General features: G+C 35.8%; 1 protein-coding gene across 4 annotated transcripts in view; it reads left to right on the forward strand.

Moving 5' to 3' along the window:
- The window catches only part of mapkbp1 (mitogen-activated protein kinase binding protein 1), a 57,612-nt gene that overhangs the window by 21,187 nt on the left and 13,049 nt on the right, over window positions 1-23,376 (forward strand). For 2 of the 4 annotated variants that reach the window (XM_084393081.1, XM_084393083.1), the window contains exons 3-15: window positions 413-475; window positions 1,397-1,454; window positions 6,038-6,208; window positions 6,451-6,588; window positions 6,778-6,960; window positions 8,131-8,148; window positions 10,317-10,477; window positions 12,378-12,567; window positions 14,028-14,165; window positions 15,269-15,453; window positions 15,686-15,777; window positions 23,087-23,212; window positions 23,297-23,367. In XM_084393081.1, the coding sequence (XP_084249207.1) occupies window positions 413-475; window positions 1,397-1,454; window positions 6,038-6,208; window positions 6,451-6,588; window positions 6,778-6,960; window positions 8,131-8,148; window positions 10,317-10,477; window positions 12,378-12,567; window positions 14,028-14,165; window positions 15,269-15,453; window positions 15,686-15,777; window positions 23,087-23,212; window positions 23,297-23,367 (1,594 nt within the window). The remainder of the gene's footprint in view (window positions 1-412; window positions 476-1,396; window positions 1,455-6,037; window positions 6,209-6,450; window positions 6,589-6,777; window positions 6,961-8,130; window positions 8,149-10,316; window positions 10,478-12,377; window positions 12,568-14,027; window positions 14,166-15,268; window positions 15,454-15,685; window positions 15,778-23,086; window positions 23,213-23,296; window positions 23,368-23,376) is intronic. The other 2 variants (XM_084393082.1, XM_084393084.1) reach the window with 1 other exon arrangement.

Raw genomic sequence — 23,376 nt, forward strand, 5'->3', positions numbered from 1 at the left:
ATAGTTTCAGGAAACACAAACTCATTGATCTATACTGATGACGACAGAACCATAGTTGGCCAACGATGCTTTCGGGAAACGCAGCCCTGACTGATAAGTTAGACAGATATGATGCTATGATTACATTTAATTTTGATTCATAAAATCAGATCTGATTTGTGCACTCATTCAGTTTTTTTTTTTTCTCGTTCTGAATTTAGGTAGTAGAAAACACTACTCCATGATTTATGTAGTGAATTTTGGGCTTGTGACTTAGTGGTCAAAGATCTGGGCTGCTAACCCAAAGGTTGTCACTGAGTAAGACTCTGGAGTGAATGTCAGTCACCATAGTAAAATGTTCAATGTTTTGTTGTTTTGGATTGGAACGTGTAATTTAATGACTATTTGACCCTTTCTTTTTGTCGTTTTATAGGTGTGTGGTGGTGCTACTGAACCCTAAGAAAACCAAACAACATCATATCCTCAATAGCTCCAGGTGAGACTTTCATACTTTTCTAACCAAGCACAACATGGATAAATGTCACCCTCTTTGGCTCATTAGCTCCACTAGTGTGCTAGTACATTCATTCCAGCGATGTCTATTTAAGCACTTTTATATTTTAAGGGCCGTTTCACACAGAACAGCAAAAACAGCAAAATGCAGGTCTAGAGATGGCTTTTTTTAAAGTTGAACTTCTTTTAACTTAAGCGTTGAATTTTTAGAACAATGTGTCATGTGTGAGACGCTTCAAAAGACATAAGCGCAATGGTTAAAGACGTCCATTTAGCACGTTTGAAAAACAAAAACAATGGAAAAGTAGCGCAGTGGAATGGAAAAACGCATTCTGTTGGAAGTCTGCGTGAAATGGAAGTTTCAATAGTCTTTTATTTTCCTATTGTGACTATATCCAAGTGAAACGGCTTCTCTGACAAATAAATAAATAAGGAAGGACTTGATTTTGTCCATGGGGAATTGATTGGATGGTTGTGGTTTGCTATTGCTGTGATGTCATGTGAGTGACAGGTTGCCCCGCCCTCGTGCCAGTAAACATGTCATCAGAGAATTTGAGATTTTGAGAGTATATGTATTTAAAATATATATATAATTGATAAATAATTGATAATAAATACTGCAATATTCCATAAAAATTACAATTGTCCATTTTGATTTTATGGTGACTTTAAAATAATGAACACAACCCCATCTGCCATTGGTTGACCAAACAAATAGTTCTGTCCCAAACTCTTTGCTCATGGTTGAGCAAATGTTGTAGTGTCAGGCTGGTCGAGTTGCTCAGACATAATAATTATTGTGATAAGCAATATGTGAACAGACAGAGAGGACGTCTCTGAACTAGCAGGATACATGTCCTTCAGCATTGTCTTAAATACTTCCTTCCACTCTCTCATTTCACAGGAAGACCATCACTACACTCTCCTTCTCTCCTGATGGCAAATATGTGGTCACAGGCGAGGTGAGTATTCAATATCTTTGCTTTGTGGTTGCCTCACATGATCTAGGAGGAAGTCAGGAGCTCTGGAGCAGTAACTCATGCTGATGTAGCCGGGCTGTATGAAAATAAAGTTCTGTATCTTGCACATTCAGGCCTGTGAAGTGTACAGTGTGCTGCAATCGCTGTGAGCAGTGACTAACTATCAGTGTCATTTGTCTGTTGCCAAGTCAAGTACAGACAAATGTGATGACTATTGCTTTCCTTCCGCAATTCTGCAGCACTACTAACGTTTGGATTAGGAGGGATTTATTGCTTTGACTGCCATATATAAATCATGCAAAAGCATGCAAGATATGTCCAGCTTGAAATAAAACACATACACAAAGTATTACAACCTTCAGAATAAAACTGATTGAAACAGCAAAAAAAAGTTCAGCATAACATAAAAATAACAGAAAACAGTATTTTAGAAAAATTGTTTAGACATATTACCAAGTTAAACAGAATATTAGCAGGAAAAAATGTCGATTTTTTTTTTTTTTTTTTTGATTTGATTTGATTGGATCATTTGGTGAACTGGATTGATTATTATTATTATTTTCCCCTTTATGTGCAGGATTGGGTGTGTCATTTGAGTAGAAAATGGTGGTTGAAAAAGTTATTACATTGTAATCGAGTGCTACAGGGTTTCTGTGATCCTCGAAATATCAGGGCATTTCAAAAGTGTGATTTATTTTTATTTCTTTCCAGGCTTTTGGAAAAGTCATGAACATTTAGTCGATGTACATTTTTTATCTAACAAAATTCATCTAGTGGGTGCAATCTCAAAATAAAATTGTTATATTGTGGATCCACTACTTTAGCCACAATGAAAACATAATCTTTTTTCATAAAAGGGTAGTTTATCCAAACAAATTATTATAATTCTGTCTTCATGTCGCTCCCTGACTTACTTTCTTCTGTGTAACACAAAAGAAGATATTTTGAGCAATGTTTGGTAACCAAACAGGTCACACTTTAATTTAGGGTTCAATTCTCACTATTAACTAACTATTAACTACGACTTTTGCCTCAATAAACTCTTAATTACTGCTAGTTAGTAAGGTAGGTGTTGTAGTTGTTAAGTTTAGGTATTGGGGATGTAGAATAAGGTCATGCAGAATAAGTACTAATAAACAGCCAATATCCTAGTAATATGCATGCTAATAAGCAACTAGTTAATAGTAAGTATTGGACCCGGCTAAACTAAAGTGTTATCGCCAAGCAATTTTGGTGACCTTTGACTTATATTGTATGGACAAGAAAAAAAAAAGAAAAAAACACTGAGACATTCTTCAAAATATCTTCTTTTATGTTCCACAGATGGAAGGCATGAAGATAATTCAATTATGACAGAATTAAAAAAAAGAATTTTTTAGTTATGAGTGAACTATCCCTCAAGAATAACGTGCATTGATGAAGTGTTCATAGTTCTGCCCCGATGGCATAACACTAATGAGTGGAAACAGTAGTGTGAACACTGACCAGAGCTGTTTGGACTTGGTTTGCAAGGCTGAACATGAGCACATATCCTGTCTGCTTCTCTAATCCACTAAATCATGTGGACGGGTGATTTTGTTTGTGTAGGTAGTTGTACATTGGTGTGTGTGCGTGTGCGCGTGCGTGTGCAAAAAAGTAATCCTTTCCGTATGAGAAGAGTTTCTTACTCCAGCATGTGAAAGTGATGTGAGTTTGTGCTTACCGGCTGCCATGGCAACAGGCGGCACCGTGCCAACCTGCACACAGACTGTGTCTGCTGTCATAAAAAGGTGAAAGCGAGAGCGCCAAGAAAGGGCAATGAAGAGAGAATGTGGGGAGGAAGAGAAAGAAAGTGTGCCTGAAGCAAGAGACAGAAGCAGTCTGGAATCGACATGTGTCTGCCCAGTGTGGTTTGGCCTCTGACCCCACATTCTCACTGCGAATATCCTGCAGCACTGAATGCACTGAAAGCAGGATGTTGTGTAAGATTAATCGGAATGGCTCGGTTTGGTTTGCGGTGCTTGATCTGTCTTGATTGGAGTTACGTAAGTTGGGATCATTGAACTGACCTGCCTCAACATCTCTGTTATCGAGTTCGTAATGTGTTGCACAAACAAGCATTGCACAAAATGTTACGATTCTCTTGAATGTATATTTTCAATACATCAAAATAAAAATCTAAGTTTCCCTGCCATAGAAAACAGGGAATGTGTTTTTTTTTTTTTTCATGGCTTTAAAACTCAAGGAAATTTCTATAATATATTGAAAGAAGTCTGTTATGCTCACCAAGGCTGCGTTTATTTTATCAAAAATACTATAAAACAGTAATATTGTGAAATGTTATTACAATTTAAAATGACTGTTTTCTATTTGAATATATTTTAAAATGTAATTTATCTCAAAGTGATGTCAAAGCTGAATTTTCAGCATCATTACTCCAGTCTTCAGTGTCACATGATCCTTCAGAAATCATTCTAATATGCTGATTTGCTGCTCAAGAAACATTCCTTATTTGCCTGGTTTCACAGACGAGGCTTAAAGGGATAGTTCACCCAAAAATGAAAATTCTGTCATAAATTATTCACCCTCATGTCGTTCCAAACCCGTAAGAGATCGTTCATCTTCAGAACACAAATGAAGATCTTTCTGATGAAATCTGAGAGCTTTTGGTCCCTCCATTGAAAGTCTACGCAACTACCACTTTGATGCTTCAAAAAGAGATCGTAAAACTAATCCATATGAGTTGAGTTTTAGTCCAAAATTTTCTGAAGAGACACAATCGCTTATATGATGAACAGATTGAATTAAGGTTTTTATTCACATATAAACATTCATCAACTCACACATCAGTTGTGTTAAACAGAAGCTCAAACATGTTCGCTTGACGTGAGAGAACCAATGAGGTTCAGTTTGGGTGAACTATCCCTTTAAGCCCTAGTCCTGGACTAAAATGCCTGTTTGAGCTGTTTTAACTGAAAGCAACTTGAAATATGTCAGTGCTATTGTTTTGTCTCATGATGCACACCAGAAATGTTTTATCCAAGGCACATTTTAAAAAGTTACTTAAATGTCCTAATTTAACTAAGACCTAATCCTGACTTAATCTAAGACCTGTCTGTGAAACCAGACCCTTACTTATAAAGTGGTGCATAACATTTTTGTGGAAACCATGCTACATTTTTGTTCAGGATTCTTGTAGTAGAAAGTTCAAAAGAACAACATTAATTTGAAACAGAAATATTTTGTAACAGTATGAAGGTCCTTACTGTCACTTTTGATCAATTTAATTCATCAGTTTGGAATAAAAATCTTTACAAAATCGTATTAATCCCAAACTATGGAAGCTTGTTTCCGCCACAAAATAAAACATTTTAAAAGATAATTGCGACTTTTTATCTCACAATTGTGAGTTTACATCTCGCAATTCTGACTTTATTTCTCAGAATTGCGAGATATAAAGTCAGAATTGCGTGAAATAAAGTCGCAATTGCGTGTTATAAAGTCAGAATTGCGTGAAATATAGTCAGAATTGCGTGTTGTAAAGTCAGAATTGCGAGATATAAAGTCAGAATTGCGTGAAATAAAGTCGCAATTGCGTGTTATAAAGTCAGAATTGCGTGAAATATAGTCAGAATTGCGTGTTGTAAAGTCAGAATTGCGAGATATAAAGTCAGAATTGCGTGAAATAAAGTCAGAATTGCGTGTTATAAAGTCAGAATTGCGAGATATAATGTCAGAATTGCGTGTTATAAAGTCAGAATTCGGACTTTTTTTCTCGCAATTGCGACTTTATATCACGCAATTCTGACTTTATATCACGCAATTCTGACTTTATAACACGCAATTGCGAGTTTATATCTCGCAATTCTGACATCTTTTCTCAGAATTCAAGAAGTCCAATTCTAAGGGAAAAAAGACGGACTTATTTTTATTTTTTTTACCTCAGAATAGTTTATATCTCACAATTCTGACTTTATAACACGCAATTGCGACTTTATATCGTGCAATTCTGACTTTATATCTCCCAATTGCGACTTTATTTCTCAGAATTGCGACTTTATATCACGCAATTGCGACTTTATTTCTCAGAATTGCGACTTTATATCTCGCAATTGCGACTTTATTTCCCAGAATTGCGACTTTATAACACGCAATTCTGACTTTATATCTCACAATTGCGACTTTATTTCTCAGAATTGCGACTTTATATCTCGCAATTGCGAGTTTATTTCTCAGAATTGCGACTTTATAACACGCAATTCTGATTTTATATCTCACAATTGCGACTTTATTTCTCAGAATTGCGACTTTATTTCTCACAATTCTGACTTCATATCTCGCAATTGTGAGAAAAAAAGTCACAATTCTGACTTGATATATCGCAATTGTGAGAAAAAAAGTCAGAATTGTGAGATAAAAAGTCGCAATTATTATTATTTATTTATTATTCATTGGCGGAAACAAGCTTCCATACCAAACTTTTAAAAAGTATTCTAATATAAAATGTATGTAGCTCTTCAAGTGTTGAGTGATGCTTGCTGACAACCCTCATAAATGATAACCCCTCTCTCTCTCTGTCTCTCCAGAGCGGTCATATGCCGGCAGTGCGTGTCTGGGATGTGGCGGAGAGGACACAGGTGGCGGAGTTGCAGGAACATAAATACGGCGTGGCGTGTGTGGCTTTCTCCCCCAATAGTAAATATATCGTCAGCGTGGGTTACCAGCACGACATGATCGTCAACGTCTGGGCCTGGAAGGTGGCTAGCGATATTTATACAGTCATAAAACAATCAAGATAGCTTTCATTTAGTTTATTATATCATATAGGTTGTTTAGATAACTAGATTTGCTTTCTCTGAAGGCAAAAGAATACAATATTAATATAGTTCCACCTTGCAAACTCTGATTTTCCCCTTATAATTGTTGCACTTTAATCAAACAATTACCCCAACTACAAAAAAAAGTCATAAATTGAATATTTGTCTTTCTTTCTTTTCAGAAAAATGTTGTGGTTGCTGCCAACAAGGTGTCCAGTAAAGTGATGGCTGTGTCTTTCTCAGATGACAGCTCGTACTTTGTTACAGCCGGGAACAGACATGTAAAGTTCTGGTACCTTGACCACACCAAGTCATCCAAGGTACGTTGCTAACATGGTAGACAACAAGGAGCCTTATCTCTTCCAAATTATAGCTCTTTTATCTTTCTGTCTGGCTTTCCGTCTCAAAGTCTTTAACTCTCACTTGAGACGCCAAACCTGACCTCAACTGAAAATGTCACATAAACTCTGTTCATACAGTACTGAATATCAGACTGTCATCTGTCTCAGGTGAGCGCCACTGTGCCGTTATCGGGCCGCTCTGGTCTTCTTGGAGAGCTGCGGAATAATTTCTTCAGCGATGTGGCCTGTGGAAAGGGCCGGAAGGCGAGCAGTACCTTCTGCATCACTACGTCTGGGCTGCTCTGTGAGTTCAACGACAAAAGAATGCTGGACAAGTGGGTGGAGCTCAGGGTGAGTGACAAAGATGCTGATTGGTTGATGTTGTAGTCTGTCACAAATATGCATGAGTGGGTATGTGCAATACAGCTCAACAGTTTGGTTCAAAAAGTGAAAATGGCCTTCAAAATCTTCCTTACAGAGTTGATTTTTAACCAATTTTATCTTTAACTTTATTTAAAACCCAATAAAATCCACATTTTAAAGTCAGCATGAAGCGAAAGCTGCAATAAAAATAATTCGGAGAGTTCACTGTTGAGCCCTGTTCCTTTAAATAATGTGTTTGTGAACATAATGTGAAATTGAAGCTATTTTAGGCAAGGTTTACATGTGGAAAAGTTTGTCCTCTGCTTTTTTTTTTCCGTACAGATGACATTCACGACAATGTTGACAAAACAATCCCCATTCACATGGTTCTGCAAAAACGAGTAAAAACGATGTATTCTGCTGTCAGGCCAGTAGTTGGCGATGTCACTTTATAAAGAACCACTATGCGCCTATAGACTGAACACACAATGCGCATGATGTCACCATTTTCACAAATTCGAGACGATAACGATATCGTTTTCAAAACTTTGCACTTTGAAAGCCGTTTTCAAAAGTTTGTGTTTTCAGGCCCCGAAAACGCCGTTGTTGTATAAATAAAGGACCAAACGCAGGAAAAGTTTTCTGTTTTTAGTTGAAAATGGTGTCGTGAAAACAGATCCTTAGACATGGAATTTTATTTAAAAAGTTCTGTCGTCACATTTTTAACTTTGTCTGTGTGTTTTGTTTTATCCAAGTTAAAGGGACAGTTCTGTCATCATTTACTCACCTTTATGTTGTTCCAAACCTGTATGAATTTCTTTCTTCTGCTGAACACAAAAGAAGATATTTTTTATCTTCAAAACAGGCCCGTCGACTGTTTGGTTATCCACATTCTTCAAAATATCTTATTTTGTGTTCAGCAGAAGAAAGAAATTCATACAGGTTTGGAACAACATAAGAGTGAGTAAATGATGACAGAATTTTCGTTTTTGGTTGAACTATCCCTTTAAGCTCTTTTCTTTCTCTGATATCAAAGCCCTTGTGTACGCGAGGGTGTTTCTACACTCTCTGTTGTTAAGTGGAGTGTGTTAATTAACAATTCTGCTGCTTCTGTCATCTAATGTTAGTCTGTTCTGCTTCTCCTCTCACACTGTCCAGAAAAATGACAGTTTCGCAGTAAGTTTCACATCAGAGCTGCGGGTTCAGCTGTCACGTCTCATTGTAAAACTCATTGATGGACATGTCACAGTGCGTCTGTCAGTCATGCTCACCTGTACATTGGATGTGTGACCACATTGTCTTCACTTGCCAGTTATCACTCTCAGACAAAGCATTTAAAATTATGTATGACCAGGCCCACACAGAATCGATGCCCATAAAACACTTTTACATTTTACAACATGATGCTATATTCACTGCATATTCACTGCATATGTTGTGTCAGTTTTAATAAACACAATTATTATGTAATATTTTTCTAATATTCATTTCAGCACACAGTAGTGACCAAAAGTGATGTCCAGAGGGGATATTTGTTTTTAATGACCCTACATGTTTGATTAAACCATAAAATAGGATGGTTCAATATCAATATATGAAAATCTTTTTTTACATATTTTAAATATGAGGGATGAATGTAAGACTAAACTTAGTTAAAGTATTTATCTGACAAAATTATTCACAGCTACAAGCTTTATTTTACTTTAGAAAAACAAAAAGTTCACAGGAAAAAGCAGACATTGACTACAACATTATATGTTAATATTTTGTTGGTTCTCTCTCGTTTTTGTATGTTCACAATTTTTGGCAAGGCTGTCATACAAAGAAATTGTGTCTGCACAATTTGACATGTTTCATTGCATTATCACAAATAAAACTATTTACTCCAAGCGCAACTAAACAAGCAGTATTCTTACAAAATCTTTAACATATGTTTAATAATATTTGAATACATGGTGAAGATGTTATTTTACAGGCCGGACATAACTTTTGGCCACTACTGTATATATTTTTATATATATATATATATATATATATATATTGTTTTGTTTCATTATTAAGTTTATAATTATGTATTTACAGTAATTATTTTAATTAATCATTAGTATTAATTATTTAACTGTATTTTAAACGCTTATTGAACCAACATGATATTTCATTTATTTCATTGTTTTAATTTACTACTTATATTATTATACCTTAAAATGAAACAACATCAGATCAAGTAGTAATGTCTATTGAAAAAAAGGTCTATTGTATCTGACGAAAGAGAAGAAGAGGCAAATTGGTATTTCAGAAAACCATGAGATCTAGGCAATCGTGTTATGAATGTGAACACATGATTTAGAGCTGATATGAGATCTCGATTTGACTCCTCTCGGACTGTCAAAGTGGGTCATGGTGAGAGCAGGTGGGTGCTGCACAATTCTGCTTTTGTGGCGACCCTTGTGCCCAATGCACAGAGAAACAAGAAAGAGATTGAAGAGTGCCAGAAAGAAAGGGATACAGGGAGGATGGTGGAGGATACAAAAGCCTCTCTGTCTGGCAGTTTATCCCGAGTTGCAATTTGATTATCTAAAAATGAACTTTGGTCTCTCGACGTAAAGCTTATTTAGCATATACTCTCCTCTGTCCGTACCTTATCTCTGTAAATTAAATTATATGTCTGTGAAGGAGGCTCTTACAATCCCATATTAGATTTCTCTCATCAGGGACATCTAACAGCTGATGGAAAAAACACAAATGAGCTCTTATTTTCCCACTGTTACCCTCCTCAGTCACTTTTTTTTCATTTAATCTCTTTATTGCCGCCTGTTTCATAAAATTGTTATATTTTATATCTTATCAGCTTTTATTTGCGGCCTGTTTCCATGCTATTATCAGTGAAACTTAATGAGACATCTTAAGCTCTCATTTTTTCCCTTGTTAAAATTCATCCAACATACTTGGTAGCAACTTGGCCCACATGGCATAAATGCATCATTTCAGATTTGATCATTTCTGCCGATTTCTAGAGAATTGAATCGCCCATTGTTCACAAAATTCTGCATTTCCTCCACCCATTGCATGTTTGGTCACTTGTTTTTATTACTAGAATTGCACTTAAAGGACTGCACCTTCTGTGCTTTTTAAGTAAAATAAGAAAATTAATTTAATAATGTTTTTTTTTTTTACTATTTTAAATGAAAAAATCATTTATTCCCCACAATCAATGCAAAAATGTAATAATAATAATAATACATTTACATATTTAAAAAAATGAATGGTTGTGGGCCTAGAGATGACTTGCTTCACTGGGATTTCACTGTTATTCAATTGGATTTCCCCATCTCTCTCTCTCTCAGACTAGTATGGCCACGTCTCTGTCCGTCAGTGAGGATCTGATCTACTGTGGTTGTGCTGATGGCACTGTGAGAGCGTTCAGCCCCACTGACCTGCACTTTATCTGTACGCTTCCTCACCCTCACAGCCTGGGCACAGACATCTCCACTGTTACTGAGGCCAGGTAAGATGAGCCACATTAGTGAGTCTTCGTAAAAAAAAAAAAATCCAAATCCTACAAGTTAGTCTCATTTTATAAATGTATTTGCTTTATACTTGAAGTACCATGTACATTGATGAGCCCAAACATTATGACCACCTTCCTAATATGCTGTTGGTCCTCCGTGTGCTGCCAAAAACAGTGCCGACCCACAGCGGTATGGATTCTATAAGACCGCTGAAGGTGTCCTGTGGTATCTGGCACCAAGACATTAGCAGCAGATCCTTCAAGTCCTACAGGTTGCGAGGTGGAGCCGCAGTGGATCAAACTTTTTGATTGAGATGTGGTGAATTTCGAGGCTTGGGCCGCACCTTGAACTCCTTATCATGTTCCTCAAACCATTCCTGACCAATGTGTGCAGTGTGGCAGGGTGTATTATCCTGCTGAAAGAGGCCACTTCCACCAGGAAACACCATTGTCATGAAGGGGTGTACGTGGTCTGCAACAATATTTAGAGTCAAATTTGCCTCCACATGAATGGCCGAATCCAGTGTTTCCCAGCAGAACCATAATTTCCCCAGGTAATCGGTGCACACGTACATAGCCGTCCACGTGATGTAACAGAAAACAGGACTCATCGGAGCAGACAACCTTCTTCCACTGCTCCAAGGTCCAGTTCTGATGCTCACATGCTCATTGTAGGCACTTTTGACAGGGGTCATAATAAGCACTCTTGATTGGTCTGCGGCTGGAGCCACATACGCATCACATAACATTTTGTGTGACTTCTGCCACAGTAGACTTTCTGTTGGCTCAGACCAGACAGGATAACCTTCATTGGCCTCGTGCCTCGATGAGCCTTGGGCATCTAACACCCTGTCCTGGTTTGTGGTTTGCCCCTCCTCGGACACTGTTGGTAAATTCTCTCCACTGCTGACCAGAAGCAATCCGTCACATTGCCATAACATGCTTACCATCTAATCTACCCAGACCTTAATATGTGTCCTTGTTAGGAGATGATCAACGATATTCGCTTCACCTGTGACTGCTTCATAATGATTTGGCTCATCAGTGTATAATGGTTTAACTTATAATACCACTGATACAACCATAATATATATATATTTGTGGTTGCTCAGAATCAGGGAAAAATCCCTTTGTCAAAAGTCAAAGAGTTGGATGAATATTTTAACTTGTAAATCTCCAGAGATTTTTCTACTGGATGAGCTGCTGTCTGGTGTGTGGCATCATGCATATGCAAATACCCTGAAACCGTCCTGAAATCTCAGTCTGTTTTAAGATTCGGAGTGGATTCATGTAGTCTAGATGAAACAGCTTAGCCATTGACATCTGTTTAGCATTCCCTGCTTTCCCTCTAAACTGTCAAACACACAAGACCTCTTAGTCCACCGCTCATAAATATGCAAAGACACTGCTGCAAGGCTGAGACATGGCAGTTGACCTCTATTATATATTATATTGTTCAGGAAGACTGTTTCTGTGTCTTTTCGAGTCTAATATTTTTAGACTACAAAAAAGTAGCAATTCTTTTCTTTTCTGAGGTTTTGGTTTTATTTGTCTATAAATGCAGGGCATGGTTTGTGTATGATCATGATGGAAATACTGGTCTTGTTTACATGCGTCATTTTAAAAAATGATAAAAAAATGTAAAAAATTTCTTTGACTGATATGCATCATGAACAAATGTACCATCAAAAAACCAACACAAGCATTCTAGCAGAGACACTACTCCCAGAATGCACACTGTCATTCTGCCTGTCTCTTTATAATTGGCTGAAAATAGCAGTGGTCTAAGTGCGGGTTCTGCTTGGAAAAATGTTCTCATGACTCTTAGAAGACCTTTTGTGACCTCGCAGTACAGCTGACTTTACTGTCCCACTAATCCATCGTGATCTCTCCACAGCCACCTCTTCGCCTACAAGGAAAACGTCCGCTATCCTGACGCCGTGGCCGTGTCCTATGACCCCACGAACCGCTGGCTGTCCTGCGTCTACAACGATCACAGTCTGTACGTGTGGGATGTACGCGATCTTCGTAAAGTGGGCAAGGTTTACTCTGCCCTCTACCATTCGGCATGCGTATGGAGCGTGGAGGTGAGGAATAAGATACATTCATGCTAGGCTGTGACCGAAAGTCAGTGCTGATCAGGTGAATAAAATAAAATTAAATAAAATTAAATTAAATTAAATTAAATTAAATTAAATTAAATTAAATTAAATTAAATTAAATTAAATTAAATTAAAATAAAATAAAATAAAATAAAATAAAATAAAATAAAATAAATAAAAAACATTTAATTTAAATTTAAATTTATTTCATTTAAAATAATATAAAATCTAAAACCAAATGTATTAATAAAATGACATAAAATAAAATAAATATAAAAAATAAAACAAATTAAATTAAATATAAAATGAAATATTATATAAAATACAACATAAAAAATGAAATAATATATACAATTCAAATACTAAATATATATTAAAATAATAATTTTCAGTTTTGTAAAAATTATTCATTTAGGTGCATTTACATTTACCTACAAAACTAATTTCAAGCAGAAGAATTAGATCAAAAGGCTTTTAAAGTTATGAGATAATTCAGTCATGTATCCAGACTTCTGACTGAAGTCTATGGTAAGAGATTCCTTTCATTGTGTTGTGTGTTGACATTTTGGCTGCTGAAATAATGTGAGGCTGGTCTTTTGTATTTGAGCCTCATGTTTTTGTAATATTTTTGTGTGGCCTGATGTGAACTAATAGAGGGTTATTGTATTAATGAAAACCCACCCTCTGTAGATTTCAGCCTAGCCTGTTACTGTTGTACCTTGTTTTATACGTGTAATCCAGTCAGGAATGTGCAGTGTTTGCTCTTTTTGTACCAGAAGAAAGGTGTTTTAATGTGTCTTAGTTCTTTGTGACAGGCTACATATATTTTAAAAACCTGAGGGATTTGTTGACATACAGCTTATACTGTATTTTCTGGTTGTGTCATGGACTGTATGCTCATATCAGATCACAAGATTCATGACAGTGACTTCCCTTTTTGTTTGCTGTGTCTTTCTTTAGTTGTCTGGCATTTTGTGACCTTATCAAAGTTCCTGAAATACGTCCACAAGTACAGGCCTGGATAATCAGTCAATAAGAAACTGAAATATTGTGAATATAGTGTCAGCAAAAGGATTTTGTTGCACGATATGCGACAGACAGCTTCAGCCGTGACTATATTCAAAATATGGCGCAAAATGCCTTATTAATTTTGCGCAAACCGTTGTTATAGAATAGAAATATTAAAGACACATTAAATTAAGCAAAGTACTGTGATCCTTATTCTGGAATATACTGTTTAGTGCCTGTGTGTCATTTAGAAGGATATTCTCTGCATGCATAAAGAGGATCTGTCATAACGCCCCTTGCAAAATCATTGTGGTCTGATTTTGAATGCCACACTAGAGTAAATACACCTGTATTTGTACAGTATCATATGAGTTTGTGTGATTGTAATGCTGCATGTTTTGTCAGGTTGAATATCATCTCCTTCCTTTGTCCTGCAGATGTATCCAGAGATGAGGGATGGAGAGCAGCCGCGTTTGTGTCCCGGGTCGTTCCTCAGCTGTTCCTCTGACAATACTATCCGTTTATGGAACACAGATGCTCAGAACACCACCCTCAGCCGAAACGTCATCAGCAATGTGAGTTTTGTAAACTCAAGACTTTGCATGGACACATTAGATTGATGAAAAGTGACAGTTATTAACTAACTATTAACTATAATTTTTGCCTCAATAAACTCCTAATTACTGCTTATTAATAGTTAGTAAGGTAGTTGTTAAGTTTAGGTATTGAGTGTTTAAGGGATGTAGAATATGGTCATGCAGAATAAGGCATTAATATGTGTTTTTTTATACAGCCAAAGTCTAATAAACAGCCAAAATCTTAGTATTATGCATGCTAATAAGCAACTATTTAATAGCGAGAATTGAACCCTAAACTAAGTGTTACCTAATTTTCTATTCATCAAAGTGTCCTAAAAAAAATTCACAATGTATTAAGCAGCACAATTGTTTTCAATATTAATACTTATAATGAGAAATGTTTCTTCTGCCCCAAACTTTTGACCAGTAGTGTATTTTCTTTGGAAAGACAAGCATCATACTTTGGTTGCCACTGTGAACTGATGCAAACTTTAGCTACTATAGCCTCAAAAGTCATTTAGACATTTAATCCACACTTCAGATGTATGAATATCATTGCATTAGATGATAAAATATGGGAACACTTTAGTTTGAGTTCCAGTTTTCTCACTGTTAACTAGTTGCTTATTAGCATGATTATTACTTGCATATTGGTACATATTAAAGCCTTATTCTGTATGACCATATTCTACATCTATTAATCTTACCTAATACCTAAACTTAACAACTACCTTACTAACTATTAATAAGCAGTAATTAGGAGTTTATTGAGGCAATATATTATAATATTCATTATAAAAGAAAGTTAAAACAAGTACACTTTTCAAAGCAAAACTATAACACTGTTCAAAATTAAAATGGCATATTTGGAAAATATCATTGTCAAACATTGGTGGAAGTTGGTTAAAATAATTGCAAACACAGCACAGAATAGTTAATTTAGTCCTGAGAAACTAAATTTGTAGTACCACTTGCTGTGATACTTTATTATCTAGTATAACAATCAATATTCGTGCATTTTAAGTGACTTAAGTTTCTGTATCTGTATAAATGAAATGAAATGAACAAGTCACAGATTATCATTTCTTTCGCCACTAAAGGACCTCCAGAAGGTCATTTATATGGACAACAACACCTCCACCCTGCTGGACACGGACTGCACCACCTCCAGTAACTCTGAGAAGGTCGACCCTCAGACCTCAGAGAACCGGACGGGCATTAGGACCATGTGTGTGAGCCCAGACGGGCTGCACTTGGCATCAGGGGACCGCAATGGAACACTGAGGTCTGTTTTTCACATGCCTGCTTAACACTTCTACGCTAATTGATTTTAGTTGATTGATCCTCTGAGGTTTTAATGGAAAGGTCGATGTGTGTTTGTGCCAATGCACGTGGGAAAAAAGTTACCCTTTCTCTAAAGACTAGCCTATATATAATGCGGTATAAAAGTATTTGCATTATACTTCAGAAAATGTTTTTGCCAATCACACCCTCACTGAACTACTGTTGTTTTCCAGAATCCATGATTTGGAGAGCATGGAGGAAATTATGGATGTTCAGGCCCATGACTCTGAGATCCTGTGTCTGGAGTACTCCAAACCCGAGACCGGTGAGTGCTGAGAACGCTGAGAACGGGTGTTTTCTTTATAGATCTGTAGCTGATTAAATCCTGCACTGAGGTGCCGCTTAATGCCCCAGTCAAGAGGAAGTGCTGATCCAGCTCAGATGCTCAGCAGATGCTTCGTAACCTTGGAGTCACCACTTCACACGTATGCCAACAGCAGCGTTTACAGTTTAAACTTCACAGCTCGAACTGTAATCGGTTTCATCTTCAACTTGAAGTCATGTTTTCGATGTTAATATTCTTTCTCTTGTCCCAGTTTAAGTGCAGTGACAACAAAAAGCAAGTCATTTGTTGGGTTGATTCCTAGTGGCGCAGAAATAAGCTTTAAACTCTGTCAGTCTTTAAGCATCCGTGGCATGCTGTCAATTTCCAGAGAAAATCATTTCTCATGCTTCACTTCATATGAACAACAAAAAAACAATGTTACTATTTTCTGTGGTAATCGACAGCATGCCACAGATGCTCTTGATAGAGCTTTTAAATGACCCTTTTCAGAAAAATTTAAGGAAATAAAGGCAGGTGTCCATTAAAGAGAGTAGATGCTGACGTGACAAGGTTTGAGGAAACTGACATTCCTGTAATAGTTGACTAAACAACAGTTGATCCAAAACAGCAAGATATTATACTTTGGAAACTGTCCATGGTATAAATAGAATACCATGGTATTTCCATTGTGATCATGTATTTATAATAGTATTTATTAATGTAATATTTAGCTCTTATTTTTATATTTTCAGTTTTCATTTTAATTTGAGTAATTTTGTTGTGCTTTTATTTTTTCATTTGTAAAAAAAAAAAATCAGTTTAAGTACTTCGCTTAAAACTTTTTACTTCAGTTATTTCATTTTTAGCCATATTTCAATAAATAGTGTGGGGAATTGTGTTATTTTAGGAACGGTTCATATAGATTTTTGCAACTGGTGTTTTTTTACTTGCTAGGACCCCACTGAATACAAAACAACCTGTTTCCAATTTTTTTCTTCATTTTTAGTGCCAAAATTCAACATGGCAGACAATATATGCAGAAAAATCACAGAAAATAAAATATATAATCTTGTCACTTCTATGAAGGCTTTAAAATGGTAAACTTTTTGATGAATGTATTCCTAATAAGGCAGACAAGTGAGACCCAGACTATTTTAAAAATATTTATTGTATTGTTTGCCAAAAAATTGGGCAAAAAAAAAAAGAAAAAAAAAAAAGATAAATAAATAATCTGAAAAAAATGAAGAAAAAAATAATCTGCATTTTGTTTCATTATTGAAGAGTTCAACAAAACAGTCAGTCATTGTCACTCAAGTATTTATCCTCATCACTCTCACTGTCACTGTCACTGTCTGACTTTTCAATAATGGTGCATGTCTTCTCAGTATGGCAAGCCGTTTTAACTTTTATTTATTTCCAGGATATGAATTCTTGATATCAACAATTCAATTTTCACTAGTTAAAACGATAGGTATTGATATCAGAAATTAGATTTCTACTAGTAACAATGGCAATTTTTGATATCAGGAATTACATTTAGTAACAATGCTAATTCTTCATATCAGCATTTACATTTTCACTAGTTAATAACCCCTCTGGGCTTCTTCGGTCAAAAACGGACGAAAACTTATACATTTTTAATTTTTAATTTTTTTTTGCTTCATCGGAATGGGATGACACTTGGTAACTTTTGTTGTATTAGCTATGCGAACACACACAAAAATCATGGACATGATCCGGATATGTTAAAGGGTCGTAAAAAAAATAGTCACACTTAGCTTCCTGCCGGTCAAAAATGACCGACATAGGAAATGAATGGGAAATACGAAAAAATACGAAAACTCAGAGAAACTTTTGGTAGTACAAACTACAAATCAGCCACTGTGCAGGAAAAAAGTGCACAGCAATAAAGGGGTGACACTCTAAAACAACAAGAGTGCAAATATGACACCCCACACACACACACACCCACACCCACACACACAAACAAATTATGCTCCAAACTATATAAAAACTATATAATCATAACTCCAAAACCGTTGCAAGGAGAGTCAAAAGGTAGGTATCATTTGAAAGAACTCTTTTTAAATTTTTCTAAAATATAAATTAGATTACATTTGGACATTGTCCTGCCGAGAAACGGCTGATAAAAGACAAAAATATATATATAATTTTTATTATGATTTTGCATATCTTTCTTATTTGTCATGGAATAACTCATAAAGGAAATAAGGTAGGAGGAAAATTCGTTTTTAGTGAAGTCCCTCTAGATGTTAGCTGCATCTGGATAAAAAATAATAATTTTTGGATAAAGGAATCAAAAGTTACAGCATTTGGAAAAGAGATAGCCTTTTTGTACAGTCTTTGACACCCCCTCATGGGCAATTTTTTCTCCATGAAGAATATCTTGTCATAAAAGCAATAGATTATGTTAATTTTGGGCTCATTTTAATTGTAATAATATGCTGTAAAAAGTGGCATTTTCAATTATCTGTTAATGCTTCATGAGCTGTATGATGTTTTTGACACATTGCAGTACATTATTTTATAGATTATGAAAAAAAGAAATTCTATTTATCAGCAAATAACTCAGCAATACTTAAGAGTTTTTCAAAGTGGATACATTCACTGTTCAGACTCTAAGCTTTCAAATGACATCAACTTTGTGTTAATCAAGGCAAGATTTTTGAAAAATATGGTGATGAATATTTTCGCAGCTAGGTGGCTCCTGCTGGCGGTACACTCGGTTTTAGAGGGATTACTCAGCACTCGTTAGGAGTTAATACATGTAATTAGATGCATTAAAAAGCTGAGATCCTAAGCTTTAAAGTGATATATAATTTGTGAATTTATGAATTTATGAATATAATAGAAATATAATTTTTGATATCAATAATTACATTGTTACTAGTAAAAATGGCAATAATTACTGATATCAATAATTAAATTGTCACTAGTTGAAATGTCTATTCTTGATATCAACAATTGAATTGCTACTAGTAAAAATTTTCATTTTTGATATCTGAAAATGTATTTCTGATATCAATATAATTGTCAGAATGTCAGAAATTAACATCGTCACTAGTGAAAATGGAATTATTGATATCAAAAATGAACATTGTTACTAGTAGCAATTCAAATGTTGATATCAAGAATAGACATTTCAACTAGTGACAATTGAATTCTTGATATCAAAAATAAGTAAGAATTGTATTTCTGATATGTGAAACTGGAATTTCAACAAGTAAGAAATCAATTCTTGATATCAACAATTGATTTTGAATGGCAGCCTATGGTGACATTTCACTAGTGAAAATACAATTACAGATATCAAGAATTATAGTTTTTACTAGTTGAAATTCAATTGTTGATATCAAGAATTATAATTTTAACTAGTGGAAATGTAATTCCTGATATCAAAAATTGCCATTGTTACTAGTAAAAATCTAATTCCTAATATCAATAACTATCATTTTAACTAGTGAAAATTTAGTTGTTGATATCAAGAATTCATATCCTGCGAATGATTAAAAGTCTTTTAGATTTAGATTAAAATGCCTATTGCTATTCCCAGGATATAAATGGTTAATATCAAGAATTATAGTTTTTACTAGTTGAAATTCAATTGTTAATATCAAGAATTATAGTTTTTACTAGTTAAAATTGAATTGTTGATATCAAGAATGAACATGTTTAATAGTTGAAATGTAATTCCTGATATCAAAAATTGCCATTGTTACTAGTAGAAACATTATTCCTGATATCAAGAATTATAATTTTAACTAGTTAAAATTGACTTGTTGATATCAACAGGGCTGGACTGGGACAGAAAATCGGCCCTGGCATTTTGGCCCAGACTGGCCCACTACATATGACCATAAACACCACCCATCTTTGCACGCCCTTGAATATGTTTTTGTTCAACTCCTATTCATTAAAACCACTAATGCCATGTAATGAGTGAGTAGGAACGAGTTAACAGGTGAAATAAGTACAAAATTGTAATTTATTAATACAATTGAACTATACTCCACAGTGATGCATCCAAAAAACAAGCTATAAGCTGCATTGGCATAGCAATACCAGTGTTTCCCACAGGATCTTGGGATCCCTCTAGGGGGGTTCGGGGGGAACCCCCCCCCCCCCCAATGGGTTCCTACACTCATAGCCAAAGTGTTTTGAAAGTAGTTCTGCTTACTGCGGACTCTACACTTTTTCATCTCTCTCCTGATCCTCCTCATCAGCCACTGGAGCTGATGAAGGTCCTGCTGCTGCAGAAAACATATATATTTTGACACATTTTACAGCGTCTGCTTGAAGGGCCTGTATCTATTTTTCACGCTATTTCTCTGTACATTCCTTGCGTTTCTTCTCCATCTCTCAGACTATTTTGACAGATACACTGCACGCTCACTCAAAGCCCAAAAGGGGGAGGTGTTTAAAGATGTGATTGGGCCAGCCCACTGTCAATCAAGAAAACAACCAATGGGCCGCTGATCTACGGGTTTTCACGGGTTTCAAAAAAACTAACGCTTACTTCTTTTTTTGACCAATGCATTACACCGGCACTAACCCAGCGCCGTCAATTAAACAAAACAAAACGAATGGGCTGCCGATGTACGAGTTTTATGGGCCATTAAAAAAAAAGTATTAGATGTATCGGCCCAAAAAGCACGTCGGCCCACCGGGCATTTACCTGGTATGCCAGATTACCAGTCCAGCCCTGGATATCAAGGATTCATATCCTGGAAATTAATTCCAATTAATTCTATCCTGGAAGTTAAAACAGCTTGCCATACCTCAGAGACTCTGAGGAGACATGCACCAATATTGAAAAGTCAGACAGTGACAGTGACAGTGAGAGTGATGAGGATAAATACTTGAGTGACAATGGCTGACTGTTTTGTTGAACTCTTCAATAATGAAACAAAATGCAGATTTTTTTTTTTCTTCATTTTTTCCAATGTTTCTATTTTTTTCACCCAATTTTTTGGCAAATGATCCAATAAATATTTTGAAAATAGTCTGGGTCTCACTTGTCTGCCTTATTAGGAATACATTCATCAAAAGTTTACCATTTTAAAGCCTTTATAGAAGGGAAAAGATTATATATTTTATTTTATGTGATTTGTCTGCATATTGTCTGCCATCTTGAATTTTGGCACTAAAAATGAAGAAAAAAAATTGGAAACAAGTTGTTTTGTATTCAGTGGGGTCCTAGCAAGTAAATAAAACACCAGTTGCCCAGGCTGGAAAAATAATTTCCCTCTTCCTGCAAAAGCTCAAAAGTTTCATTTTGTTTATCGTTTCCTAGTAAAAAAGGCTGGCTATCTTTCCCATCTTTCCATTGGCTTCATGTAATCCATTCTCCCCAATAATTTTCCATGTCATCTGATTGTTAACAGAATTATTGTGGTGAGCGCAGAACATTATTTTAATTAAAATGATTATTAGGTTATATGAAGGAAACTTTTAGCCTAATCAGTCAATGCGTTTTTCCGGGTATGCCAATAAATAGCATAATGGTGGTTACACCCATCATTGGTTGATAATCATGATAATTCATGTTACCCATGGTCATATTTATTACCCAAGTCAATCAGTTAATTAGAAAATGTATGTATATAATGATATACCTAACATATATCCAATTGAAATGTTTAAAATGGCGATTATTTGCAATTTTTGGTGATATGTCCGCCATCTTGGATTTTGGGCCTGTGCAGCCCGGGAAAAAATCGGAAACAGGTAGTTTTGCAAACTATAGGGTCTGAAGAAGTCAAAAAACATCATTTGCAAAAATCTATATGAAATGTTCCAAACACTTTATTTTGCTACATATGGCCCTGCACTAAAATAATAGTTTTAGTTAACAATAACAACAGTGCTTTGGTCCCTCCTTTAATGCAAGTCAATGGGAAATTGTACACCCTTATTCTTGTCTGTTATGTTGAAAATCTTGCCTCTAACCATCACTAACTAGAGTAGTGAAATTCTCTCAGGTTCTCTAAAGCTCTTGAGGCTCTATTTGAGGGTTTACTGCAGGTTTAGAGAGTTATTATCATGCCCTGTAAAGTGTGAAGTTGTGCTGTGTTGCCTTAGCTGGTGGTTTATATCAGGCTCAAGGCCAGACACTAAGTACAGCTCGATGAGAAACAGAACATCTGCTAGAACACACATAGAGGTACACAATCTCGCTGTTTTGCTTTCCTCCTTCTCCTGATAGGGTTCTTTCAGTTTAATGGTCCATTGATCCCACCCACTATAACAAGCCAAAAATGGCTCCACATAATCTGCACAGTATTTCGACATTTTCTGCACTGAATTGTGTGAAGACGAGTGTACTAAACTCATTCATTTTCAATATATGTTTTAGTTTAAGTGACAGAGACAAAGCATTTAAATAGCAAAACATGCTTGGATTGTACCTTTTATCAAAAATCCCATACATGCGATTGTGATAAGAAACAGTAAATAGAAGAATGTGCATGTGCAGACTTTTTCGTGCACAGCAAGTGTTTGCAAGTGTTCTTTCTTTTATGTGGATTCTGTGTGGTCCCAAATATTACTCGTTACTTGAAATCTTATATAGTTTAAATGCACTAAACGTTTGGCACTGTGATTTCACTATAAAAAAACAATTGCAGCGGTTAGCAAATGAGATCATTCTGTCTAATGGTCTGGAATCCTCACAAGTTGCATTTTGATCAGCTTTTGCTTTTTAGATCACATTATCATTTGCGTTTCTGCTCTGAAGCCGTTAAAATATTAAGGGCTTTCAAAAAGGGAATCTCTTGATAGAGATGAACGCTTATTTTGACATGATCTGTCTCTTTTGTTCTGCTTAGCGTTGCAGAAACATATCATGTTCTGTTCTCACACTTAACGAGGCATTTGCATTCTTTTCTTCGGCGTGTGAAGTCACACATGAACACACTGTGTTAGTGAATCAGCTTGTGGTGTGATACGTGTGAGAAGAAACCCAGGAGCGCAGCACAAGAGCCGCTCTCGTCACGGCTCACCGGATATTGAACTTTTTAACACTATTTAATTGCAGTTCTGCTGGTTTATCCTTACAGAAATGGTAATACCGGTGATAGTATCAGAAGATAATGCCATGGCGTAACACCATATTCATGTACACGACTAAATGTTTTTGAAAAAAGTATCTAAGGCTGCGTCAAAAATATATAAATTTAGTATATTTTAAAATGTAATTTATTTTTGTGATGGCAAATCTGAATATTCAGCATAATTACTCCATTTTTGACCATATCTTTTGCTCTCTGTATTATGTGTGTGTCTTTAGGGCTGAAACTGTTGGCCACCGCCAGCAGAGACAGACTGATCCATGTTCTGGATGCGGATCGGGAATACGGCCTCCTGCAAACACTGGATGAACACTCTTCCTCTATCACTGCTGTCCGATTCGCTGGTGAGATCTTGATAGCCTAGTCGAGTTTTATTTAACAACTAACGCTGGAAGTGTTCATGTGTGACATCTTTGCTTGTTTTTCAGCTAATGAAGGCAAAGTCAGAATGATCAGTTGTGGTGCGGATAAGAGCATCTACTTCCGCACGGCACAGAAGGTGAGATTC

The sequence above is a fragment of the Rutilus rutilus genome (genome assembly GCF_951802725.1).
Source record: "Rutilus rutilus genome assembly, chromosome: 21".
Taxonomy (NCBI): Eukaryota; Metazoa; Chordata; class Actinopteri; order Cypriniformes; family Leuciscidae; genus Rutilus; species Rutilus rutilus.